The sequence below is a fragment of the Zonotrichia leucophrys genome, chromosome 14, assembly GCF_028769735.1.
Source record: "Zonotrichia leucophrys gambelii isolate GWCS_2022_RI chromosome 14, RI_Zleu_2.0, whole genome shotgun sequence".
Classification (NCBI taxonomy): domain Eukaryota; kingdom Metazoa; phylum Chordata; class Aves; order Passeriformes; family Passerellidae; genus Zonotrichia; species Zonotrichia leucophrys.
Window position 1 is genome coordinate 1696062 of NC_088184.1, and position 26989 is coordinate 1723050.

The window sequence follows — 26989 nt, forward strand, 5'->3', positions numbered from 1 at the left end:
ATGGGACGGCATCGATTCCCCAGCCAGGATATCCCCAGAAATGGCTGCTGTGAACCACTCCAGATCCTTTTCCATGTTTATTGCTGAATTTTTTTTATTCTTTTTATATATATATATTTTCTTTTAATGGACATTGGCAAACTTCCAGAGGGCGCTCAAAAGCCAGGCAGGCCGTCGGCCGACCGAAACGCTGGAATCTCAGTTGGATGCAAATCTGTTGGTTATTTCTTTGTGGGGTTTTTAAAGGGATTTCATTAAAAGGAAGAAGAACTTTAACCCAGGTGGTTGTTCTTGAAGAACCACAGTCCCAGTGGGGAAGGGGAGGTGGGAACCAGCCCCTTCCAGCCGTGGGGCAGTTGTTTCCCAGGAAAAGCCAGAGGGTGCAGCAGCATCCCAGTAAGTGGCTGTTTACAGGGAAGAGAACCCAACCCTGGCCAGGCAGGAGGTGGAAGGAGGAGGAAACAACTCTAAACACAGGGAAGGACGGGGCTCCAGGTGCTCATCCCAGCGAGCCCGTGGCAATCCCTGGAGCGGGCCGTGCTCTGTGGGGACTGTGGCTGCCCTGGCTCAGGGGTGACAGACATGGTGGTGAGGCCACTGCCGAGGAGCCAGCATTCCAACCCCCGGGCAGCTCCTGGAGCGGGACAGGGGAGCCAGGGAGCCGTGGTGCCCGCCCGCCGCTGCGGCTCCTCGGCAAGGGGACGTGGTGACGTGCCCTCGCCCAGCGCCAGCCCGGGGCACAGCGGGCACAGCCGAGAGCGATAAGGCACGGTGCCAGCCCGGGGAGAGCCGGCCGTGCCAGGGCGCCGGGCGGCCCCGCTCCCTCAGTAATCCTCCACCCAGCCGTTCTCCGAGATGAACGCGTCTATCACCTCCTTCATGGCGAGGTTGGGGATCAGCTGGTCCTGGGTCAGGGGGCTCCGTGTCACCGGGTCAAAATGCCCCACGCGCTGCAGGGGAGGAGGAGGAGGCACGGCAGAACCGGTTACTCCACGTGCCCGCCTCGGCCCCGGGGCGCGGGTGGCCGTGAGGCCAGCGCCGTGTGGCATCTGCCCCAGCAGCCGGGCACCTGCCCGTGGCAAGGGGAGAGCCCCTGGGAGGTGCCTCCCAGCAGGATGAGGGCAGGCCGAGGTGCCAGACCCCTGCCAAGAGCCGCCTCTGCTTTGGGCAGGGCCTGGCAGCGCCTGCTCCACAGGGAGCTGCCCGGGCAGGTAACTGGGAGCAAACCCAGGGAGACTGCAGAGCCCTGAGTTAAGCAAAAAGATGCCTTCCCACCCAGGCAAGGCCCTGGGAAAGCCCCCTGCCCCTGGCCCAGCAGTACCTGGAGATGCTCCTCAATGTCCTTCCTGTCGTAGGTGATCCCGCTGGGCGTGATGCAGGGCTCTCTCATCAGCTCAAAACTGATCTTCCCACACAGGTAGTCAGGGATGTCCCGCTTCTGGCTCGAGAGAGGCACAGCTGGGTCAGCAAAGTGGGCTGGGAGGTGGTGCTGGCTCAGAGCGGGGAGCAGGGTACACAGCAGGTTTACAGCAGCACAGGCTCAGCCACACTCACCTTCCTCTTCTCATCCACTTGGGAGAAGAGCTCGTCCATGTCTGCCAGGTATTTGTCCTAAAAGAGAAGCCATTGAGGACAAGGGGTCTCTGGTGTGCAGGGGCTACAGGGCCCCAGGGAGGGCCCCAAAGCCTCCCACTGTGGGTGTTGGGGCAGGTCCTTGGTGGCCCCTCTGCCTGTGCAGCTCCTGGCTGAACCTGGCAGGAGTGATCCAGCTTACAAATAACCTTCCTTTGTGGGCCTATTTTTATCTGGGATTAGCCCCCAGCACCCAGACCCACATGTGGCCGAGAGGCACTTGTGTTTCCTCAGGGAACAACAGGCACAGCAGGTGTTACCGCTGCCAGGCTGGGACAAGAGGTGACAGAGCAGGGGAAGCCATCATGGGGGGACACAACAGCCCTGCAGTGGTGGCTCAAGCTATAGAATGAAGGCTACTGTGCTGTGTCCCAAGGTCTCCCAGCTTTCACCTGCACAGCTGCAGCAGAGCATGAGGATGAGGATGGGGATGGGATGAGGAAGCCCCCAGCCCCCCACTCACGTGTTTGGCCTCGATGCTGGCCAGCTGAACACGGCTCCGGCTCTCGTCTGTGTTCTCCTCCTGCTGAGTCTTTCGGCACTCCGCCAGCTCCCTAGGACAGAGCGGGACATCAGCAGGATGGGGGACATTGTCACTCCCTTCCCTGCTGCAGGGACACCTCACACAGAGCTGTGACAGCCTGGTGGCACTCAAACAGCCTCTCCAGGAGCCCCAGTACCTCTCCTTCTCGGCCACGATCAGCTTGGTGAGGTGGGAGTGCAGCTCGTTCTCCTGGTTGATGCGCTTCTCCTCGATGCTGTTCCAGCGTTTCTTCTTGGCGATGCGCAGCGCGCTGGGGATGTCGTCCCCGAAATTCAGCCGCTGCTCCTTGGCCAGGTTGTAGGCTGAGCAGAGAAAGGGCACCTCAGCACCAACAGCAGCGTCCCCGTCACCCTCCCTGGCCCTTTCCCAGCAGACAGACAGACAGGAGCAGGGGACAGTGGCAGCGTGCCCGCTCACCTCTCTGCAGGTTGGCGATGGCCTCGTCGTAGTTTTCCATCTCCATCTGGCACTGGCCCAGGAAGAAGTGAGCCTTCACCGACTGCCCGTCCAGCTCCAGCGCCCGCTTGCAGTCGGCCAGCGCCTTGTCGTGCTGCTGCATCTTCAGGTAGCACAGCGCCCGGTTGGTGTAGTACACGGCCACCAAGGGGTTCCGGTTCTGCGGGGACAGGCCCATGTTGGTGGCCAGGACGTGCTGGGTGACAGCCCGGTGACAGCCCGGTGACTCGGTGAGCCAGCGGCGTGGCACTGTCACCCTGGGCAGGGAGGGCCAGCAGTGCCAGCCGGGGCGTGCACCCCGTGGGGAGGTGCTGCCATGGATTGGGGACAGGCTGGGCTGGTCCCCATAGGGCAGCCCATGTCCCTGCCCCCAAAGGGGACTGTCCCCCTGGCACCCCGAGTGTCCCAGGGTGGCTCTGCCCTACCCAGCACAGCCCAGGCACAGGGCAGGGTTTGGGGGAAACAGGCTCAGGGTGGGGACATTCGAGGGGCTGGAGTTGGGTGGGGGACAGGATGGGCTTGAGAAAGGACCAGGGTCGGGGGGTGCCTAGGCCAAGCCCAGGAGTGAGGAAATCAGGCCCAGAGATGTGCCCGGTCCCCCCAGGAGGAGCCAGGCCCAGTGAGGGAACAGTGTCCACATTAAAAGGGTCTCAGGGGTATCTTGGCCAGGCCCTGAGGAAGAACAGTGCCCAGCCCAAGGGGGTTCCACCCCGGTGATACCCAGGCCAGGGCTGGGGACGGCAAGGCCCGGTGTGTGGCGGGGGTGTCCCTTCCCTGGGGACCCCACCCCAGGCTTGGCCAGGCCGGCTCCGGGAGGGTGTCCAGGCCGAGGGGGAGGTTCCAGCCTGGGCCATCGAGGCCAGGGGGAGGTCGCTGTGTCCCGTCCCGGGGGTGCCCAGGCCGGGCCCTTGGGGCGGCGGTGCGGGTGTCCCCTCCCCGGTGCTCCCGTCCCGGGGGCCGCTCCCGCTCGGGCCGCTGGGACTCACGATGGCGCGGCCGTAGCAGGCGGCGGCCTCGGGGTACTTGCGGCCGCCGAAGAGCCGGTTGCCCTGCTCCTTGTGCTCCTGCGCGCTGTGGCTCTTCTCGGGGCTGCCGCCGCCCGCGCCCCCCGCGCCCGGCCCCGCCGAGCCGGGCCCCGCCGCGCCGCCCTCGCGCTCCTCCTTGCCCTTCATGGCGGGCCCGGGCCGGCGCTGGGGCCGCGGCTCCGCTGGCTCGGGCGGCCCCGGCGGCTCCGGCTCCGCCGCTCCGGCCGCGCACTGCGACAGCGCCGCTTCCGGGGCGGGGCGGGGCGCGCGACAGGGGCGGGGCCTGGGGGCGGGGCCTGACGGCACGGCCGGAGTGGGGCGGGGCTTGCGGGAGGGGGCGGAGCCTCCGGGCAAGGACGGGCAGCCGAGCGGAGGGCGGGGTTAACAGGAAAAGAGGCGGGGTTAGATTTTGGGGGCGTGGTCTATCGGGATGGGTGTTGGTACGGGGCGCGCCTGGGAAGGGAGCGGAGCTAAGAGGCATCGGACGCCGGGGGCGTGGTCAGTGGGAGTGGGCGTGGCCTGGGTGCGATTTACGGGCTTGAACGAGGTTGGATTGGATGGATGATGGATGGATGGATGGATGGATGGATGGATGATGGATGGATGGATTGTGGTGCAGTTTATGGGGTTAAGCATGGTTTGAAGGGAGCAGGGTGCACGGAGGGGCACGGGAGGATGGGTGAGGGGCCTGGCTGGCCGGGCCTGGGGTGCAAAGGGGCGTTGGGAGTGTGAGAGTCCAGGGGGGAGACACCATGGAGCTGAAGGGGGTGGGAGACTGGGGGCTGGCTGAGGGGTGCAGGGTGTGAATGCGGGTGCAGCGTGTGCGGGGGGCTCGGTGCCTGCAGCCAGCGCTGGTGCGGGCAGGGCTGGGGGGCCGGGGGTGTCTCAGTGCCCACCCCCCGCTCCCGTGTGCCCCCCGCGCTGCGCTGCCAGCCCCGGGGCTCGGCCGGGTGCCGCTCCACTGATCCCGGAGTTTTCTGCTCCAGTAAGCCCCGAGCCCGGCTGTGCCCCCCCGCCCCCAGGCCAGCCAGCCCGGCATCCGCACCACCTCCATCAGGGATGGGGGGCACCCAAAACCCCTTCCCCCGACAGAGACACGAGCCCCGCAGTGTGCAAAATATTTATTTATACTCCAAAAAGGTCTGGGGGGGGTTAGAGCGGGGGCCCCCCGCGCCCCCATCCCGGGGCCAGCCCCTGTCCCGGGAGGGCGGCCGGGGCCGGGGCGGGGCGGGGGGGCCGTGCCGCCGAGGGCACCGCCAAACGAGTCGTGCCGGTCTCAGCTGGTTCCTGCCGGGCTCTCCCCATAGCCTTCTTCTTGTTAAATTCCTCTTTCTTTTATTTATAATTATTTTGGCATAGAAAAATAAATCGCTCCTCTTTTGGCACCAGTCCTTCGTGTGAAAGTGCAGGTCCTGGGGGGCTACAAGCGGCCCCCGCCCTGGGCAGGGGGTCCGGGAGCCGGGGGGGGGGGTCCCGCTGGCCCGGCTCCCTCCCGAGGGGCGCGTTCCGAGCCCTGCGGGCACCCCGGGGGCGCTGGCGGTGCCGGGGCAGGGCGGAAGCTCCTTTGGGGACGGGGTACGGCGGGCGGGGGGCGGCGGGGACACGGGGGGCGCAGCCCGGGGCGGGGGGCGGCGCGATCGCTAGCACCGAGGGGACAGGCGGGCGGGGGGCGGCCCGTCCCCATGTCGCGCGCGGGGACCCCCCCAGCCCCTCCAGCGGGGGCTCGGACACCGAATCAGCCGCGGGGTCGGGCTAGGGCGGGGGGGGAATCTGTGCCCCCAGCAGGTCGTAGGCGAAGATGTTCCAGAAGACGGCGAAGAGCAGGAAGGTGCCGTAGGAGAGCAGCAGCACCCACCAGCCGCACTGGTCCTGCAGGCTCTCCTCGTAGCTGCGCAGGATGGTCAGCCCCATGCTGATGCCCACGATGGCCCCCGCCAGGTGCGCCATGAAGCTGGGCTGGGGGCCCGAGGCCGGCAGCGGCGGCGAGAAGCGGAGCCAGACAGCGCGACCGACCTCGGAGCTCACTGCGGGACAGGGCAGGGCTGAGCCCGGGCCGGGCAGCGCGGCCGGGGGAGCGGGGGGCGGTACTCACTGCACACCAGCGCCAGAACCATCCGCAGCAGCTTGTAGGGACAGCGCATCCCGGCCCAGTTCTGCGGGAATGGGGAGAGAGAGGGATGGGGGATGGATGGATGGATGGATGGATGGATGGATGGATGGATGGATGGATGGATGAGGGATGGGTGGATGGATGGATGGATGGATGGATGGATGGATGGATGGATGGATGGATGGATGGATGGATGGAAGGAGAAATGACAGGCTGGCACCAGCAATGCTCCAGCACTGAGGTGGGGGCTTCTGCCAGAGCCCCTGGAATGCTCCATGGAGCCCCCACAGGCCCCAGCTCCTCCCCACACACACTCACCCCATGGTGCCACCCAAGGTGTCCCCCTGTGACAGTGCCACCCCTAGTGCCACCCGTAATTCCACCCACAGCATCCCCCCACCACTGCTGCCCACCCCACAGTGCCAGCCGCCCCATGGCATCCCCCCCTAATTCCCACCACCCTGCCCAACCTGCAGACAGCTCCCATCCCCACTGTCACCCCATGCATCCCCCAGCATGCTGCCCACCCTACAAAGCCATCCCCCCTGTCCCCCCCGTGTCCCCTTGTCCCCTGGCTGACCATGACGACGTTGGCAAGGTGAGCAGAGCAGAGGGCGTAGACCCCCCCCGAGCCCCCGACCAGGGGCGCCCTCATGTCCGTGATGGAGACGGTGAGGGAGCCTGGGGGCACAGACAGGGCTCAGCATGGGGCCTCGCCCCCATAGTATTAATTAATTACTGCCTACATTAATTAATTACAGCCTGCATTGCCCCCTAGCCCCTGGCCAAGTGACGCTGGCACTGCCAGCAGAGCCCAGCGTCCCCACCAAACTCAGAGTGCCCCTCAGAGGAGAGTGCCCCTCCCCGTGCCCTCCCCAGGCTGGTGACAGGGACGGACAGGGGGACGGGGATGGGGACAGGACAGTGCCCGCCAGGGCAGCACCCACCTGCCAGGACCCCGGCCAGGTAGAGGAAGCTGATGCGCAGGATGCCGTGCACCATCTCCAGGGGCACCCCGATCATCAGCTGCAGGAGGGCGTTGAACCCCAGCTGCTCCAGCCTGCCGGGCACAGGAGGGGACAGGGGGAGGGCTCAGCCTGTGCAGCCCCAGGTGTCCCCATGTCCCCTCCCCAGGCAGGACCTACCCCACGTGCATGAACATGTAGGTGAGGAAGCGCCAGGCGCGGGCGCGGTGCCCGGGGTGATAGACCAGGGGGCTCTTCATGTACTCGGGGTGGTAGGTCTGCAGCACCCACTTGTTCAGCCGGGCCCCGTAGCACAGGAACACGATGATCTGGGACAAACCCCGTGGCTGTCACCCCCCTGCACCCCATATCTGAGCCCCATTGGGTGTCACAGCTGGGGTCACCCATGCCCACTGCCCTGGGTGTGGGTCACACATGTGGGCACAAGGACAGCACAAACAGGGTCCTCCATCCCTTCACTCCAGGGTGAGTCCCCCAGAGGCACCAGGACATCACAGCTGGGGTCACCCATCCCTTCTATCCTGGATCTGAGCCCCTCCATGGGTCCCATCCATGGGCACAAGGACATCACAGCTGGGGTCACCCATCCCCTCTGTCCTCAGCACCACCATGGACACCAGGACATCACCACGGGTGTCACCCAACCCCTCACCCCATATCTGAGCCCCTCTGTGGGCACCAGAACATCACAACTGGGACCAGCCAGCCCCACTGCCCCAGCTCTGAGCCACCCACGTGTGCACAGAGATGCCACACCCAGGGTCACACAGGGTCACCCATCCCTTCATGCCAGCTCTGTGTGCCCAGGAGCTCACAGCCAGGGTCACCCATCCCTTCATGCCAGCTCTGTGTGCCCAGGAGCTCACAGCCAGGGTCACCCATCCCTTCATGCCAGCTCTGTGTGCCCAGGAGCTCACAGCCAGGCTCACCCCCTGCCCTCCCCGAGCTCTCCAGCGGGACCAGCAGTGCCACCCCCGTGCCCGCACCTGGGTGAGGGTGACGGCGGCCATGAACACGGGCGGGGGGCAGGTGCGGTGCTGGTAGAAGTACCAGCGCCGGTCCATCTCGCAGGGCAGGATCTCGTAGGCCACGTAGCGGACGAAGCGTTTGTAGATGCCCAGGCCGGTCTCGTCCAGCAGCACGTCGCGGGGCAGCGCCCGCTGCCCGTTGGCGATGGCGCGCTTGAAGCTGCTGGAGCGCTTGCTGCTGATCTGCGGGGAGAGCCGTGCCCGGGGCAGCTCGGGACCCCCGGCCCGGTGCCAACCCCCGGTGCCACCCCCGGTGCCACAGCCCGGAGCAGGCGCCCTGAGGCCGCAGTGCCACCCCCACCCATGGGCACCCCCCGCCCCCTCCATGAGAGGTGCCCAGTGCCCACCCCGGGCTGGCACCCGCCCCGTGCCCGTCCCCGCCCGGCACTGACCAGGTCTACCAGCTCCTGGTAGCAGACCTGGCCCTCGTCGTTGCCCTGTGCCAGGGCCACCAGCATGTCGAGCTTGGCGGGGTCCAGGGGCAGCTCATGGCTGTGCACCAGGCTGGCGAAGGTCTCCACGCCGATGAAGCCGGTGTTCTCGGGGTCCAGCTGCGGGCACGGCACGGGGCATCACCGGGGCGCCATGGCTGTGCCTCCCTGCTCGCCTGGGGACACCTCCCGGTGCCCCTGGCTCCATGCCTCTGTGGGGGACACCCGCAGCCACCCCGGGGCTGTGCCCCGTGAGGTGCCCTGTGCTCTGTGCCGTGCCCCAAGTGGTGCCCTGTGCCCCGTGCTGTGCCCCCTCCGTACCACGCTGCTGCCCGTGCCCCCCTGTGCCCTTAGAGGTGCCCCGTGCCCCGGGCCGTGCCCCCTGTGCCACGCTGCTGCCCGTGCCGTGCGCTGTCCCCGTCTCCCCGGGCGCAGCCAGCGCTCTCCCACTCAGTTATTTCTCGCCGCCAGCAGCCTGCCAGCCAGGAAGCCACCAAGCTAAACACACGCGCAGCCCTGGCACCAGCCTCCTCCTCCTCCTCCTCTTCTCCTCCTCCTCCTCCCGCTCCTCCTGCCGCCCTTGCTGCTGGATCCACTGCGCCCGGCCCGGGGCACCGTGTGCCATCCCGGGCACCGTGTGCCATCCCGGGGGTCCCAGAGCGGGCCGGGCACCCCGAGCCCTCCGGGACAGCGCCCACGGGCACTCAGAGCCACGGGGTGCCCCACACGGGACCGCTCATGGGGACAGGGAGCCGGGGTGGCACAGGAGGGTGGAGATGGGGAGGGGGCACCCCCGGCCAGAGCGCAGCCCCTGCAATCACCCTGAGGTCGTGTGGGGTTTGTTCCCTGCTCCTGCAGGGAGGGAAATGTGGGAGAGGAGCCTCATCCCCGTGGGATGGGCAGGAAAGGGAGAGCCTGGGACACGGGATCGTGTCCCTACAGGGTGGGCACTCTGTCTCTCCTTGTTCCCTCGGCAGGAAACAGCCACAGCCTCTTTACCAGGGGGGTTTGGCTGGAATGGGGTGCAGGGTGGGATGGAAGGGTGGGATGGGGGTGCAGAGCGGGATGACGGGTGCAGGCTGCAGGGTGGGATGGGTGATACAGGGTGGGATGAGGGGTGCAGGCTGCAGGGAGCAGGGTGAGATCAGGCGTGCAGGGTGGGATGGGCAGTACAGGGTGGGATGGGCAGTACAGGGTGGGATGAGGGTACAGGGTGGGATGAGGGGTGCAGGCAGCACCTTCAACCTCTCAGCAGCCGCCAGCCCACGGGAGCAGCCCCAGCCATGGCGGGTAGGAGCACCCTGGTGTCACCTGTCCCCCCCTGCCCCACAGCTGCCACCCCACAGGCTCCACGTGTGTGCGTGTCACGCCGGGACCTGGCGCACGCTGTCCCCACGCTGGCACACGCTGAGGCACCGGCCCCAGGAGCACCAAGAGCCCTGCCAGCAGCCAGGGAGCTTCTTTCTGCTTTTGGGGTGCATCTCCCCCCACCCCAACCTCACTGGCACCCTCCTCCCGCCCAGGAGGGCCCAATCCCACCCCCGGCCCTCCCAGCGCCGTTCATTCCCGGGGATGAGGCTGCTCGTTCCCGAGGAGCTCGGGCTCACATGGAGCCCCTGTGCCCGAGGGGGTGACACGGGGGACAGCACCGCGGCTCCGGGCTGGGGGACTCAGCCAAGGTCACGGCAACAGCGGGGGGCGAGTGGGGATCAGCTCATTTCCCTGAAATTCCCTCCCCATGCCCAGGGCAGAGCCGCCAGCTGGGCCGGGGCTGGGTGGGGATGGAGGGACGAGGCGATGGAGCTCAGAGGGGCCGGGGAAACGCGGGTGGAACCCCTCGGGGCCGCCCCGAGCCGCGGGCAGAGCCCCGCGCAGCGCCGATGCTCCCCGGCCTCATCCCGCAATCAGGTCACGGGGGTGGGCGCAGACCCCCGCCCCGCCCGCGGCACCGAGCGAGGCACCCCCGGGGCTGCACCCGGCACCCGGAGCCGCCGCTCCGTGCCCAGCACCCCCGTCCTTGAGGGCGCCCCGGGCAGGATCGGAGCCGGCGCTGCCGGAGGGAGAGGCCACAAGTGCGATGAGCGGCGCGTTCTCGGCGGCACCGGGCGGGGGGTGCCCGCGGCGGTGGCGGGGGGCACCGAGGGGCGCTGGCGGGACTGGCGCGGCCGCGGTGCCCGCCCTGGGTGGGCAGCGGTGCCCGCCGAGAGCAGCCGTGCCCGGAGCGTGCGGGCACCCCCGCCCCGGTGGCGATGGCCGGTGCCCGGTGCCCCCCCCCCGAGCGGTGCCCGGTGCCCCCCGGGCGGCCTCACCTGCTCCTGGATGAGCTGCAGCAGGGAGCTCCTGTCCATGCACCCGGCGGGCTGAGGGCTCCGCCGCTCCCCCGCGCCCGGGGCCGGCGAGCCGGGCAGGGGAGCGGCGCGGGCGGCGGGGGCGGCGGCGGGGGCGGCTCTCCCCGCCAGCCCCGCGTTGCGGCGGGCCCGGCAGCGAGCGGCGAGCGGCGGCGCCGGGAGCCGCCGATGGCAGCGGGGCGACGGCGGCGGCGGGGGCGGGAGCGGAGCCGAGCGGAGCCGCCCCCGCCGCAGCGCGCGGCGCAGCGCCCCCCCCTCCCCGCACCCCCCGCCGCCGCCGCCGCCGCCGCCGCGCGGGGAACCGGGACCCGCCCCGCCCCGCCCCGCCGGCAGCGCCGGGACACGGCCACGGCACCGGCAGAGAGCCCACACAGCCATGGCAGACTGGGATGGGGCCGGCATCCCCGTGCGGCTGCGGGCATCCCGGTATGGGAACCTGCATCCCGGTATGGGAATCTGCATCCCGGTATGGGAACCTGCATCCCAGTACGGGAACCTGCATCCCGGTATGGGAATCTGCATCCCAGTATGGGAACCTGCATCCCGGTACGGGAACCTGCATCCCAGTATGGGAACCTGCATCCCAGTATGGGGAACCTGCATCCCAGTATGGGAATCTGCATCCCAGTATGGGAACGTGCATCCCAGTATGGGAATCTGCATCCCGGTACAGCTGTGGGCATCCCAGCATGGGAACCTGCATCCCAGTACTGGCACTCACATCCCAGTACTGGTACCCACACCCTGGCCCAGTTCCTGCCTCCCAGAGCAGCTCCGTGCATCCTGCTGTGGGTGCCTGCATCCTGCTCCATGTCCCAGCACTGATGGGACCTGGCTCCTGCTGTGATCCCTGTGTCCCACTACAGGATCTGCATCCTGGAATGGAAACCTGTATTCCATTTCCAGTACTGCATCCCAGTACAGGTACGTGTATTCCTGTACCCACATCCTGGTACATGGTTTTGCAGCTGCACCCTACTTGAGGAATCCATATCCTGGTACAGTACCAGCATCCCAGAATGGACATCAGCATCCCAGGATGGACATCAGCATCCCAGGATGGACCCCAGTGTCCCGGGATGGACACCATTGTCCGGGGATGGACACCAGCATGCCAGCACCAGGTGCCTGCTGAATCTGGCACAGATTGCAAACATTCCCTCCATCCTGTCCCTGACCCCCAGGCCAGCACAGCCCGGGTACATCCCCCATGGCACAGGGATCACGGAGCCTCCAGTGCTGTCCCCTGCCCCAGCACAGTGCTCATGGACAGCCTGGCACTGGGTCCCTGGAGCTGGCACCGCTATGGGACGTGCCCAGTGTCACCCAGGCCAGGCTCCCCTGGGTCCCCAGCAGGGCAGGGGTGTCCCCAGGACCCATCCCTGGTACCATCCTCACCTCCAGAGCCGTGTCTCAGCCCCACTGAGGTGTCCGGGGAGCTCTGGGCTGCCCAGCCCTGCCAGACCCTTCCCTGGTGTCCCACGGCCGTGCCAGGCGTGTGCCCAGCCCCACACCCGCGTCTGTCCCAGCACAGCGCCCGTGCCCCCACAGCAGAGCTATGAATACCCAGCAGGGCACGTGGGCCGCGGCTCCCGGGGGATCCAGCCTGGTTTGGAGTCACCAGGGAGCCCCGCGTGTCCCGTCCGCCTGCACCGCCTCCTCTGCCCGCGCGGCAGCGCCGCTGTGTCCCCACCGTCCCTGTCCCATGGCTGTGTCCCCACCGTCCCTGTGCCGGCTGTGTCCCCACCGTCCCTGTCCCATGGCTGTGTCCCCACTCTCCCTGTCCCCTGGCTGTGTCCCCACTCTCCCTGTCCCCTGGTTGTGTCCCCACCCTCCCTGTCCCGGCTGTGTCCCCACTCTCCCTGTCCCCTGGTTGTGTCCCCACCGTCCCTGTCCCCGGGCTGGCCCTGTGGGAAGGGTCTCCTCTCCCACCCTACAAGGATCCCCCCCATGTGGCAGCAGTCTGATCCCATCCAGTGCAGAGGCTCTGGAAAATCCTTTTCTCCGGCTGCGCCCACATTCCCTGTGCCCAGCGCCCGTGGCTGAGGCAGGGACAGAAATAGCTGAGGGAAAAGCTGCCATGGGAAAACAGGAGCAGGGAGGGGAGGTGGCACAGCCCTGGCAGCTGCAGGTGCAGGGGGAAGGTGACTGCAGGGAAATGGGGAGCCCCAAACCCCACACAGGGATGGGAACAGAGATCACAGCTCCCAGGGCAGCCAAAGCTCCTGCTTCCCATGGATCCTGGGCAGAGAACCACGGGCTCCATCATCTCCTCCCCTGGCTGGCACTCGTACAAGGATCCGTTTCCCCAAGCACCAAGGAGTCCTGGCCAGCCCCAAGCCCTGTCCCACCACACCAGGCCCTGAATCCCTGTCAGTGCCCTCAGATGGGGCAGCCCAGGCTCTCGGGGTGGCCCTGCTCCCCCTGCCTGGGTGACAGGGGTCCTGCTCCCCAGGGGACACAGGACACTGTGCAAGCTCAAGGTGTGTAAAAATTTATTTTGCTGTAGAGAACAAACCTAAAACATTACAGCTCCAGCAGATGTGGAGCAGGGAGACACCAACACCAGGCACGGGCCCGGCTGGCAGAGCCACGCACGGTGGGCACAGAGAAGGACATTGAGCACGAGGGATTGGCCCTGGCAGTGCCAGGGACCAGCACTGAGTGTGTGCCCAACTGGCAGAGCAGCTCCAGCACAGGCAGGGACACACAGCTGGCCAGAGCTGGGGACAGCAGGATGGGGACACCACCCTGGGGCTGTCCCTGGGAGAGACACTGGCACTGCCCAGCGATTCCTGCATCCCCTCGCTGGTTCAGGCCACCATAAAACATTTAAATAGACAAAACACAGAAAAAGCAGCTCTGGTGCTACCTTAGGATCTGCCCTTGCAGCTGCCTGGAGAGCAACCCTGAGCATGCTGGGGAAGGCCAGGCTGGTGACACGGCCAGGCTGGTGACACTGCCAGGCTGGTGACACGGCCAGGTTGGTGACACAGCCAGGCGGGTGCCACGGCCAGGCTGGTGACACGGCCAGGCTGGTGGCACAGCCAGGCGGGTGCACAGCAGGCTGGTAACAACCAGGTGTGACACGCCAGCGGTGACACGGCCAGGTTGGGCACAGCCAGGGCTGATCCAGGCTCCCCAGGAAGCCAGGGATGGTGCTGGTCTGGCTCTTTGGGACTTGCAGACAGGGACTGAGCTCAGTCCCAGCAGATGAAACCAGCTCAGGTGTGGGCAGGGGACAGGGGACAGGACAGAAGGAGCTTCCAGTGGTGCCAGGAGATGCAATGCCCAGAGCCTCACGCTCTGGACAGGGCCCCACAGAGGGGACAGCAGGGCACAGGGCCTAGGGCACAGCATGGCACCAGCTCAGGGATGGCACTGCCAGGGACAGACTGGGCACACAGTGAGCACCCAATGCCCTCCCAATCCTCACCAGGGCTCCCAGAGCCCTGCAAACACTGCTGGCCATGAATACTGGTGGCCAGGGTGGGGAGGGGACAGGCAAAACAGGAGCCAGGAAAGGAGAGTGGATGGACCCGGAGCCTGGCACGCTGCAGGACTCACAAGCTCTTTGTGTAGAAACAACAGAAAGGAGCTCAGGACAAACCCGGGTGGTCGCTGTCCCCCCTCAGGCCAGGACAGCAGCCCCTGTGGCCCAGCAGGAGGGGCCAGGCCTGACCCCTCACACTGGGCTGGGGGTGTCAGTGCCTGGCCCTCCCTCCCTGGCTCCCTGTGCCGGTGCTGGCTGAGGGAAACCGGGACAGGATCTGGAGCTGAGCCCCCGGGAGCTGCAGCCGTGAGCTCATCTGACAGCTCAGCTGCTGCTGGAGCTCCCCGGGGCCCCGGGAGCGCTGTGCCCTCCAGAATTGAGGGCACCAGCACAGCCCTCTGGGGAGGGGACGTGCCCAGTCCAACAGACACTGAAACACTCGTGTTTGAGCTTAAAAACAAGCCTTAAAAAAACTGAACAGAATAAAAGACGAGGGTGATCCTCCAGCTGCTGGTGAGGCAGAGCTCTCCTGGCAGAGCTGCCAGCCCTGTGCCCACGGGGGCCAGGAGGCCACAGGCTGAGGCTGCCCGGTGCCAGGGCTGATCCTGCTGGTGCTGCGAGGTCTGGCTTCACTGCTCCTGCAATCCAGGCTGGGGGCAAAGGAGGATTTCCTACCGGGGCCAGCTTGAGGCGGGGCCCCTCCGGAGCTGGGGGCCGGAGCGGGGCGTGGCTCTCACTTGCTCTTGGCCAGCAGGCGGTACAGGGTGAAGCCCACCAGCGCTGTCACCGCCGCCCCCAGCGCCACCCGCAGCCAGAAGGACGCCACTCCCAGCTCCACGGCGTTCAGGTGCCTGCAAGCAAACAAACACAGGAGAGAGGAAAGGCCGGTGAGTGCGGCTGTCCCGGGGCTCCCACCCCACACAGGGAGTGCCAGGGGGTGAGCCCAGTGAGAATCTGAGAGATTCCCCATCCCTGCAAGCAGAGCTCTCATCACCCAGCATCACCACCGAGCCAAGGGGGGGCTGTGGGATGGATGTGGCTGTCCCCTCCCCTGCCCTGGAAACAGCTCTCCAACACCTCAATAATTAGACAGGTATCTGCCTTTCTAGGTCAGGCTGCCTTTGCAACTCCCCGGGATGCCACCACGGGGACACTGGTGACAGGGACCAAAGGGCAGCGAGGGACAGGCCCTGGTGCTGCCCCAGTGTACACATTCCCTCCCCTAGCACGTGCTGTCCTGCACTAACAGCTCCTCTCCTCTCTCTGCCTCCATCCATAATTCATTCCCCACTACATCGGGGGAGCACAGCCAATCCCCGGCCCTCCATTACGCTGTTATTTATTTATACCACATACCCTAAGATATATTAAGAATATTTAAATTTTAATACTGCAGAGGGGAGGGAAAAAAAAAAAAAGCGTCAGCTCTAAAAATAAAGTTGTTTATTGAAAAGAAGCTGGAGGGAAAACTACTCACTAGTAATCCCATCCTGCCTTCCAACGCTCCCACACGCTCTCCCCGCCAGGGCTCGGCCCCTGGAGCTGCGCTGGCCCTGCCCAGCCCTGGAGCAGAGTGATTCCACTCACAGGGAGCCTCCTCTCTCCTCAGAGCCCCCCTCAGCTCCTGTGACCAGCCTGGTGCTGTCCTACCCCATTGCAGCCCCTCTGGGGTGCAGTTTCTCTGTATGACAGAGGTCTGGCTTCTCTGACCTCTTTTCCAGCCTGATCCATCTCATCGGGAGAAAATAGCTGCCACCCTCCCCCCGTGGGCCTTGGCAAACTAAGCTGGCTACTCCTCTTCAGCATTTTTTATCTTAGGCTTCAAAAATAAACACTCCTGTGGCAGGATCTATCTACTAAATCTGCCAGAGACATACACACAGGCAGAAGAAAACCTCCCCCCTCTGCAATTAGAGAAGAAGTGGCTTTTCTGTTTCAATTATTTGTATAAGCAGATCACAGAATCACAGAATCCTGGAATGATTTGATTGGAAAGGAACATTAAAGCTCATCTCATTCTACCCCTGCCATGGCAGGGACACCTCCCACTGTCCCAGGCTGCTCCCAGCCCTGCCCAGCCTGGCCTTGGGCACTGCCAGGGATCCAGGGTGGGCACCCTGTGCCAGGGCCTGCCCACCCTCACAGGGAGCAATTCCTTCCCAATACCCCATCTAATCCTGTCCTCCTTCAGCTTAAGGCCATCCCCCCTTGTCCTGTCATTGCATGCCCCAGATGACACCAAAAGCTGCAGAGAAACCAAGCAAAAGCCATGTGGCAGAGGCAGGGCTGGGACACAGCCCCCCATGGGAAGGATACTAACGGGAAGGTGGCAGCAGTGGCCAGTTTGGTGTAGACAGCAGTGCTGGGTGGTCCCTGGCTGTGGCAGGAGAAGGGGAAGGGTGGAGGCAGGCAGTGCTTGTAGCAGAACTCAGCTGGGAAGAGCCCTGGCTGCTGGCTGGCTTCTGGCAGGTCTGTTTTGGAGGCCACGAACACACAGGGGATCTGGCTGTCCACGTAGTGTTGCTGCAGAGACAGAAACCCCAGCGAGGGGTTAGGGACCAACCCCGGGAGAGGCTGATGTCCCCTGTGCCCCTGGTGAGGTCTAACAGGAGCCCTGTGAAGGCCCCCAGGGTCCCTGCCAGGTACCTTGTAGATGCTGGCACAGTAGCTGAAGGATTTGGGGTCGCTCAGGCTGTAGATGAAGCAGGCGACGTCGCAGGCGGTGTCCGACGGCTTGGAGAAGGTGCTGTCAGCGCTGACCTCGGACAGCTGCAGCACAGGGGACAGCAATGTGGCACTGCAGGGTCCCAGGGCTCAGCTGCTCCTCACAGCAGCACAAGGACAGTGCCAGCACAGCCACAGGCACAGCCCAGTCCCGTGTGCCAGGGTACAGGGACAGCCCAGCCCTGCTAAGAGCCAGGCACAACTCCCTGCCCTCCCACACTTACTATGAGGTACTTCTCCTGGCCATTGACCTGCACTGTGTTGATGGTGTAGAGGGATGGCTTTCCTGGCTTCTCCCTCTGGGCCTGTCACAAGGAAAACACCATCTCAGGTTGTGGGGACCTGAGCAGACTTGGCCAAGAACAAGTGAGAGCCATGCCCCGCTCTGGCCCCGTGACACCAAGTAGTGGGTCACTACTTGTGACCCACCCTCACCTCCCTGGGTGAGGGACTGTTTCACACTGCCCTGAGCCCCCCCGGCCTGACAGACCCCTGAAGGGCAGCCAGGGCCTGTCATGAGATGTGGGGCTGCTCCTAATGGGCAGGGAAAGTCAGGTCAGAGCAGGGAAAGGGACAAGCAGAGGGAGCAGACCCACTGCTTTACCCACAATAAGGACACCAAAGCCACCAGCACAGAGGGGATGTGGAGCATGGGCAGGAAGGGCAGCACACAGAGGGGCCTGGCCAGGGACAGGGAGGTGCCACCATGGGACAGATGGCTCCAGGACCCCCAGCTGTGCCTCCTGCTCCATCCTGGGAGCGTGGCCAGGCAGGGAGCAGCCACTCACCGCCAGGCTCCTGCCGAGGAAGGCCTGCAGGAAGGCGGACTTGCCTGCGCCCCGCGCTCCCAGCACCTTGCACAGGAACACATTCCTCTGCGTCTGCCCCTTCTCCAGGTCAATCCTCTTCTCCCGGGTCACTGGCAGCAGAGAGGGTGGTGAGAGCGAGGAGAGACCCAAGCTGTGACAGAAGGGGAGGGCATGGCTGTACCTGTGAGGGCTTGGGTCTGGGAGTCCTGCTCCGAGAGGATGGGGTAGCCCAGGTAGCCCAGGCACTCCAGGCAGTGCCGCACGTCCAGGTAAGCCACGAGCCTGCAGAGACAGAGCACAGCAGCAGGGTCAGCAAGGGCTCACTGAGGTGACCAAGGGCCAGGGAGAGGGACTGAGCTTACGTCCACTGGCAGAGGAATCCATGCAGGGAAAGCAGGCCTTTATCAGTGGTGCATACCGTGTTGTAGAGCTCGGGGCCCCAGGGCACGCAGGGGAACACGCTGAAGAAGTTCTGCAGCTCTGTGTGCGACAGGGCTCCGTCCTGGTCCTGCCAAAACACACAGGGGAGTCACCAGTCACACCCAGCCTGTGCCCACGGGGGGCCCTGCCACACGGGCCACCTCCCTGCTGGGCACGGTCACAGGGATCTGTCAATGGCAGGCATCGATCGGCCGCAGCGAGGCCGGAGCTGGGCGAGCTCAGAGCCTCAGGGACTCCAGCACTGCACAACAGCAAACAGGCCGTGGGATTGCAGCTGCAGCCAGGCAGGATTGTCCACGCCCACCCCACAGCCCTGAGCTGCTGTTGCTGGCACTCCTGGAGCCAGCTGTGCCACAGCAGCCTGCACCAGGCCAGCCTGGCCTTGCACAGCACTCAGCACTCAGGCTGCTGTGCCTGAAGGGGACCTGCTGGCACCTGGGCACCCAGGGATGAGCATCCATTCAGTTCTGCCATTCCCCATGGCTACAGAGCTGATCTGGACACACAGGGATGCGTGTCCACTCTCTGCTGCCATTCCTGAGCCACTCCCCGTTGTCACAGAGCTGCCATTCCCCAGATGCACATCAACATTTGAATAGCCAGTCCGAGCAGGTGCATGCTGATCCAATACATCCCTTTCTCCCACTCTCCAAGAGCCTGAGTTTGGCACAAATGTGTTGCTTTCTCTCCCTCTCTCCAGCCTGGCAGCCCTCCACCAGGCTGGCAGATGCTGGTGTTTGGTCCATGGCTGCTGGCCAGCAGCTGTGCCCGCTTCCCTGCCTGCCTCCCTGCCCAATTCCCTGCCTCTCTGCCCAATTCCCTCCCTCCCTGCCCAATTCCCTGCCTCCCTGCCCAATTCCCCGCCTCCCTGCCCAATTCCCTGCCTCCCTGCCCAATTCCCTGCCACTCTGCCCAATTCCCTGCCTCCCTGCCCAATTCCCTGCCCCCCTGCCCAATTCCCTGCCCCCCTGCCCAATTCCCTGCCTCCCTGCCCAACTCCCTCCCTCCCTGCCCAATTCCCTGCCACCCTGCCAACTCCCTCCCTCCCTGCCTCAATCTCCTCCCTCCCTGCCCAATTCCCTGCCACCCTGCCCAATTCCCTGCCTCCTTGCCCAATTCCCTGCCTGCTGCAGCCAGGCACTACAAGGGCCATGCCAGCTTGATGCCAACTCAGACCCAGTCCTTCAAAGTCCAAACTGTCCTTTGGCCAAGAGTAGTGACCAAACCCCATGTCCCTGACAGGCCATCACACTACCTACAGCTTGCTGTGGCCTCTTCCTGCTCCCAAAGCCTCCAAAGAGGGAATGCTGTGGCAGAGGACAGCCCTTCCCTGGTGCTCCCTGGCACAGAGGGGGGTTAGGGGAGCAGCTGTGCCCAGGTGTGCAGGCCCTGCCCTGCAGCCCCTGCCCTGCTGCCCACCTTGTCGTGCTTCTCAAAGAGCCTCTGCAGGAATTGGTATCCCAAGTGGTTGAGCTCTGTGGAGCAGCCGGGGGGCACACGGATCCTGTTGGGAAAACCATGGAATTATTTAGGTTGGAAAAGCCCTCTCTGATTGAGTCCAACTGTTCCAACACTGTCAAAGTTACCATTGATCCATGTCCCCAAGTGCCACATCTACATGGCTTTAAATCCCTCCAGTGATGGGGGAGCTCCACCACTGCCCTGGGAAGCTGTGCCAGTGCCTTTCACCAGAGCAGTTTTTCCTACTACCCAACCTAACCCTTTCAGCAGAGAAATTTTTCCTACTACCCAACCTAAAACCTCCCTTTTATCTCTCATATCTTATTCTGCAGTTCAGATACCCAAATAAACCTCCTCAAGCCCTGAATGAAGGGCAGTGTGTGAGCACATCTCACCCAGGGGAAACAGCTCCCCACTCCCTCCCTGCTCAAGGTCAGCTGTTGCCTCCAGGCCTGGCTATTCCTTGACACAGCCCCTTTATTTAGTGGAGAATCCCTTGAGGATGCACAGTGGCCTTTCCCTGGCACATCCCAGGCAGCCCAGGAGATGCTGTGCCCTCGCTTTGCCTCATGCCCAGGGCTTCAGCAGTGCCCTGGGTGCCATCCACCAGCGTGTCCCTGTCACCTCCCTGCAGCTTGCTCTCTGAGAAGAGGAGGAGGCAGCTCCCAAGCCAAACCCTGCCATTGCTGCCAGCTCCCCATCTCCAGAGTGGCAGGGAGCAGAGAGGAGACAGCAGCGGCACAATGCGCCGCGAGGGCTGTGCTGACAGCTCACTGCTCCCGACAGAGCCGCTCTGCCTCGCTCAGCCAGGCACACAGCAGCCTCCAAGAACCCCTTGCTGATGTCAAGGCAAGTCTGCATTTCACTCCCCACCTTGCTGTCTGCCTAAATCAGCAGCCCCAGGCGTGCTGTGTTTGTCCCCGAGCCCACGTGTCAGCTCCTGCCCCAGGGGAAGGTGAGCACTGTGAACCTGACCTGACCTAAGGGCCCAGAGCAGCTCCTGGGCTGCAGGAAGGATGCAGCCAGGGTGCTGGGGATGCTGGGCCATGCACCAGGGGGATGTGGCCCCTGGCCAGCCCTGGGCACTCACTGTGGGTACAGGTAATCATCCGTCAGCTCCAGCTCGTCGTCGTAGCCGAAGCGGCGCAGGATGGTCCAGGTGGTCTCGTGCCGGCCCCTCTGGATGAAGAGGGTGTTGAGGAAGAGGAAGCCTGCAGGAGAGATCAGGGGCTCAGCCACAGGGGAGTCAGCTCAGGCTCAGGGGTGCACTCCTCAGCCATGCTGCCCCTGGGAAAACACTGCAGGCTCAGAGAGCCACAGCAGCTTGCTTTAACAACAGGCACTAACTAGGCCTGGACTAACTAGGCCAGGAGGCTCAGGGCAAGGGCAGCCCCTGGGATGTGCTGAGGGAGGTGGATTCCCTCTCCCCTGGGGAGGAGCACGCAGCCCTCAGGCTGTTTGTTACCGTTCAAGGTGAGGCCGTTGTCCTGCACCCCGTCCGTCGTGTTCTTCCACACAACCATCTTCACATCCTCCAGGGCCTGGGGAGCCAGGGGGTTTCCAAAACAAGACTTCTGCCTCCCAAGAGAATGAACACCATTGTCAGAAAAGCACTCAGAGATCACAATCCTGTCTCACCAGGTTCCCTCTCCCCTGCCAAGGATTGGGGTTTCAGGGAGGGAAAATCCACCCAGCTCATGGATTTGTCTTATGCCTTGACCAAACCCCTGTTCTTCAGCATCCCAATAATTCAGGGCTCTCAGCATCCCCAGAGCCTCCTGGTCTTCCCATGGCAGAGCAAACTCAGCCCAAGGTTAGGAAAATGGAACCCCACATGCTCAGAGATGCACCCAGCTGTGCCACAGAAACACCAAACAGGAACAGGATGGCTGTGCCAGGAGGGGCAGCTCCCCTGCTGCAGAGGGAATCCCAGGCACTGGGGAACTCCTCAGCTCTGCAGCCACCCTACCTGGAAGTAGTTGAGCTCATCATCACTGAGGATCTGGTTGTTGTCCTGGTCTGAGAGGTTGAAGATGCGGGTCAGCGCTCGAGCACAGGCGGGTTTGAGCTGCAAGGACCAACCATGGTGACAATGACAGGGCCAGCCACAGCCTGGCCCTTCCTCCTGCAGCCCCACACACAGAGGGCTCCCTTCCTTCTAGGCCTGTACTACAGTCTCCTTGGAGGTGGGAATCATGGAATCATTAAGGGTGGAAAACTGCCCCAAGATCTGAGTCCAGCTGTTCCCCCAGCACTGCCAAGGCCACCACTAGCCCACGTCCCCAAGTGCCACATCCACAGAGCTTTGAAATCCTTCCAGGAATGCTGACTCCACCATTCCACCTGTGCCAGTGCCTGACCAACCCTACCATGAAGAAATTTTTCCTAATATCCCATCTAAAGTCAGAGAGGACAATCCATGGGGAATTTTTCTTCTTGACCCTTCCCTCCACAACCAAGACACAACCTGGAGCATGAGGGCTTCTGCCCCAGCACACCCAAGTCCCTGCAGGTGTCTGTACTGAGCACAGGAGATGGGCACTGCTCCCTTGGCCTGTCAGTGCCAGCCCAAACCCTCCACCTGCATTCCAAAACCTCCAGCCCAGAGCAGTGTGAGGGAAGGAGACTCCCCAGGAGCCCACCTGCTTCTCCTCTGGGTCGTAGAGCGGGGCAGTGGGGTGCAGCACAGCCTTCTGGGCATAGTAGAAGAGCTCAGAGATGTTCTTGAGGTTCTTGGCAGAGCACTGGGGATTCAGAAGGAGAGAGAGGATGACACAATCTCCCCCAGCCAGACTAGCTGTGCCTCAAAGCCCAGAGCAACATTTGTCCACCAGGAGGAAAAATCCAAAGGGACAATCTCCTGGGGTTTGTTCTAGCTTTGTTGTGCCCATTCCACACCCCAGAACCAACAGGGCCTGTGTGGAGCTCCAACTAGAGAGCCACAGAGGGCAGACACAGAAAGCTGCTCCTTGGCAAGGGGTTAAAGGACAGAAAGGCCAAAGGACAGGCTCTCAACCCCTGGACTTGTGCAGAGAACACCATCAGGGCAGCTCTCCAGGGGCACAGAGGCTCCCTGACTATCACCAAACCAGCATTCCCACCCCTCAGGGAGGCCCTGCACACCCCCCAGCCCCCTCACCTCCACACAGGTCTCAATCTCGGAGAACTGGTTCATGATGGGCAGGATGACCTCCATGGAGCTGCCCACCTGCAGGTCAGACTTGTTTCCCACTAAAATAATGGGGATTCTAGGAAAAGACACAGAGCACAAGTGAGGCCACCCCTCCCAGCACTGTGCCAGCCATTGGTGCTCCCATGGGCAGGTCAGGGAGGCCCCAGCTCTCCTCTGCAAGGTCCAAAGCAGCTTTCCTGCCTCCCACAGCCAGGAGCATCCATCTGGAGAAACAGACTGCCTGATCCTGCTTATGCTTTCACCCAGCAACAATATGCTCAGGAGCCTTTAATCCAGCACAGCAGCCTTCTGCCCAAGAGATCCACACACAAACTAAAGCTTCTGTGCTCCCACACCCCCCTGGCAGCCTCCTCTCCCTGTGTGGCTGAGAAGAGATCAAGGGGGGAGAAGGATCCCTCCTCAGTGACCCCCTGCCTCAACTGGATCTCTGGTGGAGCAAAGTGCCCGTGTGCTTCTGCTCTAAGTGGTCTGGCCACAAACCACAGTCCTGGAATGGTTTTGGTTGGGAGGGACCTTAAAGTTCATCTCATCCCACCCCCTGCCATAGGCAGGGACACCCCCATTAGACCATGGCTCCCATTCAACCCAGCCTGGATCAAACCACAAAGCTGGTTGGCTCTCAGTACCCTCAGAAGGAGGTGAGGATGGTGGGCACCCCACAGCCCCCAGAACCCCCCAATTCTGCACCCCAGATCACACCCCACACGGTACCTGGATCCCTTTTCCAGTCCCCCGTTCACCATGGGGATCCACTTTGTGCGAATCTGGAAGGTGAGCAGAGGCAAAGGGCTGTGAGCACAGCTGGGCAGGGAGAGGCAGCTGCAGGCAGGCAGGAACATTCCCTGCAGCCATCTGCTCCCCAGCATCCCCTCACACCAGCAGGCAGAGCAGCCCCAGGGGTGCTGGGTGTCGCACCACGATGCAACAAGCCTGCTGTCCTGCTGTGAGTAACAGCCTTGGGTGGGATTTAGCTTCTCCTTGCAGGAATCTCTGACCCAAAATCCCACAGAGCCAGGGGCCATCAGTACGTGCCCACACCACAGGGCAGCAGGGAAATCCCAGCACTGGGAACCCCCTCTGGTCCTGCTGCTGGAGCAGGGCTGTGGCAGGGACCCATTACCTTGTCAATGGTGGCCTCCTTGGTGACATCGTACACCATGCAGACCACGTTGGCCTGCAAGAGAAACAGGAGAGGGTGGTGAGGGGGTCCTGCCACACTCGTGGCAGCAGGGAATGCCAGGGCAGCAGGGAATGCCATGGGAGCAGGGAATGCCAGGGCAGCAGGGAATGCCAGGGCAGCAGGGAATGCCATGGGAGCAGGGAATGCCATGGGAGCAGGGAATGCCAGGGAAGCAGGGATGCCAGGGCTGCAGGGAATGCCATGGGAGCAGGGAATGCCATGGAAGCAGGGAATGCCAGGGCTGCAGGGAATGCCATGGGAGCAGGGAATGCCAGGGCAGCAGGGAATGCCATGGAAGCAGGGAATGCCAGGGCAGCAGGGAATGCCAGGGCAGCAGGGAATGCTGCCTGAGCTGCCAGGGAAGCACTCGGCCGAGCGCACGTGAGCACGGACACGTACACAGCCCCCTGCGCCCTCAGCACGAGCCCTCGAGCTCCTGGGAGCAGCTCCTGTGCCTCAGCAGCCCCTGGGAGCAGCTCCTGTGCCTCAGCAGCCCCTGGGAGCAGCTCCTCTGCCTCAGGAGCTGCTGGAGAAGTTCCTCTGCCTCAGGAGCTGCTGCTCCCACGCCTGCTGGCCCAGACCCCCCTCCCACAGCAGCCTGGTCCCAGCTCTCCTCCCCTCCCGACCCCTGCAGACAGGGCCAGCACCGAGGCTTTATCGGAAGCAGACAGGAGGGATCACTGGTCCTTTCAGCAGAGAGTTTAATGCTAATCCGAGGACACACAAGGGTTTAGGCAGGATTTCCTGGAGCCATTTAAAGTTTCTGTGTACTCCTGCTGTCTGGGTGGAGGGAGCAGGACCCCCGCGCCCACCTTCTCGACTGTTAGCCACCGGGGTTGGGAGATTAAACAGCTTTGCTCACGTGAGAGAGATGGTTTTATTATCCATAATTAAAAGGTCCTCATGTCTGCAGAGTCAAGGTTAATCCCAGGGCAAAGAGCAGCTGGGTCCAACCCAGCCAGACAACTTAATTATTCCTCCATGGCTGCTCTGAGAGCTCCCTCATCCCTCCCTGCCCAGCGCTCGCCAGCAGCTCCAGCTCCCAAATTAACTCCTCTGTGCCTCCGCTTTATCAGGCAGCCACAGGGATCTAAGCAGGGGTCTTGCCCAAACCCAGCCACTGCTCCTCCCTCTTCTGAGTCTGTGGGGGATATCCCGAGGCTGAGAGCACAGTGTTTGCTCCTGCCTCCTCCTCCTCCTCCCGTGGGCAGTGAGCTGCCCCCGCCACTCGCCTTCTGGAGGCTCCCCAGAGGCCTTGGACAAGCCACACACAACAGCTTACAAGACAGAGCAGGATTAAACAAGCCTCTAAACAAACCAGGAGCATTAATCCATGGATAACCAACTGCCTGTGCCTCTCTGGGTGGCTAACAGGGAGGGGAGGGGGCAGCCATGCATCCCCTGGGGACCACAGCCTCCTGTCCCCATCCTGGCCAGCCCTGCTCACCTTGGCGATCTCCTCCTGCAGCTCCTCCTCCGTCTGCTCCGACTCTGCAAGGGGAATGAAGCCATCACCACCTGCCCAGGCAGGGCCACCCCGTCCCAATGCCCTCAGGCAGGCAGGAAGGGGAGAAGCCAGGCAGGACAGGGCCCTACCTGAGTAGTCCACTATGTGTGTGGGGACCTTCTCAGGGGTGACATCGGCCGGGATGGTGATCTCCTCTGCCCGGGGGGGCACCTGCAAAGGCAGCACACCCCCTCCAGCCAAGCAGCACAGGTGACAAGGGACATCAGGGCCTTGGCCACTGCCAGGGCAGGATGAGCTGTGGATCACAGGTCACTCTTGGCCCACCAGGCTGCAGCAGCCCCCTGTACTCCAGCCCTGGCACAGGCAGTGTCCTCCAGGTGGAACTTCCACCTGCCTCCCTCACACCAAGCTCCTGATCCCAGTGGATAAGCCCTGGGCACTCCCTGGGAGTGCTCTTGTTCTGGTTCTGTGGGCTGGGCTGGGAGCAGGGAAGGGGTGCAGGCTGGTTCCCCCAAACCCTTGAGCTGATGCTGCCCAGCACAACACCATGGAGGGCACACCTGGGCAGCAGGAGAAACCACCTGAAGCTCAGGGAAAATGTGCCTGGACAGACTGATCCCATTTCCCTACCCAAACTATGCTGGGACAGCCAGCTGTTGAGGGGAACATCTGGCTGGATGCTACTGCTCAGAGCACCAAACCCATCTCCAGAGGGTGCAGCGGGCAGGGAATGGGGCTGCCCCTTCCAAGGGCTCTGTGGTGGTGCCAGCCCTGCTGTGCTGGTGACAGAGACCCCCAGCAGCAACAAGGGGGGCCCTGGGAGGCACTAACACCATCCTCAGGGCAGAGAGAGCTGCAAGTCAGGATCAGCCCCCAAGAGCACAAAGTGAGGAGAACACCACCACAGCTGGAGCTCCGTGTGGTCCTCAGTGAGCTCTCCTGAACCAGCCCCGTGGCTGCCACAGCCCCGAGAGCTGCGAGCACCTCCCAGACAGTCCCACCTCCAGCGGGGACACTGGGGACAGAGCTGTCCCACCCAGCCCCATCTCCGCCGGGGACACTGGGGACAGAGCTGTCCCACCCAGCCCCATCTCCGCCGGGGACACTGGGGACAGAGCTGTCCCACCCAGCGAGGGGCCCGCCTGGGGCCGTGCGCGTCCCCTCCCCACTCACCTCTTCAGGAAACTCCTCTCCCACCAGAGCCATGATCAGGGACGTCTTCCCCACCTGGGCTAGGAAATAAAGGGAGGACGTTGACATGGGCACCGGCACGGCAGAGCTTGAGGGGGCCAGCGGCAGGTGGGAGCCCCGGCCGGAGCCGGGATCGCCCGGTGACAATGACGGGCCCGGTCTGTCCCTTGGTCCCGCCTGTGACGGGGGGTCCGCCTGGGCCCCCTGCCCGCCCTCGCCCCTCCCTTGCAGGAGAGCCCTCTCCCCCGGGCTCCCCGTGCCCCCTGCCCCTTGCCGGGCTGGAGGAGCCTCCCCCGGCCCCGTGCCCGTGCCCCCCTCACCCTCCCCGAGCAGGAGGATCCGCACGTCCCGTTTCATGGCGGCGCCGCCGCCTGCCCGGCCCGGCCCGGCTCCCCCCGCTTCCGGCCGCAGCACCGAGCGGCGGCGCAGAGCGGCGCGGGCAGCGCGGCGCCCCCTGGCGGCGCCAGCA

At 63.9% G+C, this 26989-nt stretch overlaps 3 protein-coding genes across 4 annotated transcripts; all 3 read right to left on the reverse strand.

Moving 5' to 3' along the window:
* Window positions 1-64: 64 nt before the first annotated feature.
* Window positions 65-3878, reverse strand: STUB1 (STIP1 homology and U-box containing protein 1). The gene is made up of 7 exons (XM_064725486.1): window positions 3619-3878; window positions 2594-2792; window positions 2313-2478; window positions 2096-2186; window positions 1555-1611; window positions 1322-1438; window positions 65-950 (listed from the first exon to the last, which is right to left on the reverse strand). The coding sequence occupies exons 1-7, from the start codon at window positions 3802-3804 to the stop codon at window positions 825-827; spliced, it is 942 nt and encodes a 313-aa protein (XP_064581556.1). The 5' UTR covers window positions 3805-3878; the 3' UTR covers window positions 65-824.
* Window positions 3879-4763: 885 nt separating this feature from the next.
* On the reverse strand, window positions 4764-10709 carry RHBDL1 (rhomboid like 1). Its single transcript, XM_064725483.1, has 8 exons — window positions 10522-10709; window positions 8174-8332; window positions 7740-7964; window positions 6913-7061; window positions 6715-6827; window positions 6348-6448; window positions 5750-5810; window positions 4764-5681 (listed from the first exon to the last, which is right to left on the reverse strand). The coding sequence occupies exons 1-8, from the start codon at window positions 10558-10560 to the stop codon at window positions 5410-5412; spliced, it is 1119 nt and encodes a 372-aa protein (XP_064581553.1). The 5' UTR covers window positions 10561-10709; the 3' UTR covers window positions 4764-5409.
* Window positions 10710-14497: 3788 nt separating this feature from the next.
* RHOT2 (ras homolog family member T2) lies at window positions 14498-26919 on the reverse strand. 2 transcript variants are annotated; one of them, XM_064726088.1, is made up of 19 exons: window positions 26841-26919; window positions 26503-26561; window positions 25458-25539; window positions 25309-25352; window positions 23802-23855; window positions 23393-23445; window positions 22628-22736; window positions 22131-22232; window positions 21458-21556; window positions 20954-21062; window positions 20579-20699; window positions 19447-19531; window positions 17949-18094; window positions 17768-17868; window positions 17566-17696; window positions 17002-17082; window positions 16700-16822; window positions 16374-16576; window positions 14498-14904 (listed from the first exon to the last, which is right to left on the reverse strand). In XM_064726088.1, the coding sequence occupies exons 1-19, from the start codon at window positions 26875-26877 to the stop codon at window positions 14787-14789; spliced, it is 1857 nt and encodes a 618-aa protein (XP_064582158.1). In that variant the 5' UTR covers window positions 26878-26919; the 3' UTR covers window positions 14498-14786. The 2 variants fall into 2 exon arrangements, with proteins under 2 accessions (XP_064582158.1, XP_064582159.1); XM_064726089.1 differs by having other exon boundaries at window positions 14499-14904; window positions 26503-26556; window positions 26841-26904.
* Window positions 26920-26989: the final 70 nt, after the last annotated feature.

Excerpts from the sequence above, each read along its gene's own strand:
- STUB1 (XM_064725486.1), bottom strand. The coding sequence starts at position 3,804 with ATGAAGGGCAAGGAGGAGCGCGAGGGCGGCGCGGCGGGGCCCGGCTCG. Across the intron at positions 2,793-3,618 it reads CCTGCTACGGCCGCGCCATC|AACCGGAACCCCTTGGTGGC; the intron begins GTGAGTCCCAGC and ends CTGTCCCCGCAG. Across the intron at positions 1,612-2,095 it reads CCAGCATCGAGGCCAAACAC|GACAAATACCTGGCAGACAT; the intron begins GTGAGTGGGGGG and ends CTTCTCTTTTAG.
- RHBDL1 (XM_064725483.1), bottom strand. The coding sequence starts at position 10,560 with ATGGACAGGAGCTCCCTGCTGCAGCTCATCCAGGAGCAG. Across the intron at positions 7,965-8,173 it reads ACCAGGAGCTGGTAGACCTG|ATCAGCAGCAAGCGCTCCAG; the intron begins GTCAGTGCCGGG and ends CTCTCCCCGCAG. Across the intron at positions 5,811-6,347 it reads ACCTTGCCAACGTCGTCATG|AACTGGGCCGGGATGCGCTG; the intron begins GTCAGCCAGGGG and ends CCATTCCCGCAG.
- RHOT2 (XM_064726088.1), bottom strand. The coding sequence starts at position 26,877 with ATGAAACGGGACGTGCGGATCCTCCTGCTCGGGGAGG. Across the intron at positions 23,446-23,801 it reads AGGAGGCCACCATTGACAAG|ATTCGCACAAAGTGGATCCC; the intron begins GTAATGGGTCCC and ends CTCACCTTCCAG. Across the intron at positions 20,700-20,953 it reads CAACGGCCTCACCTTGAACG|GCTTCCTCTTCCTCAACACC; the intron begins GTAACAAACAGC and ends TCTCTCCTGCAG.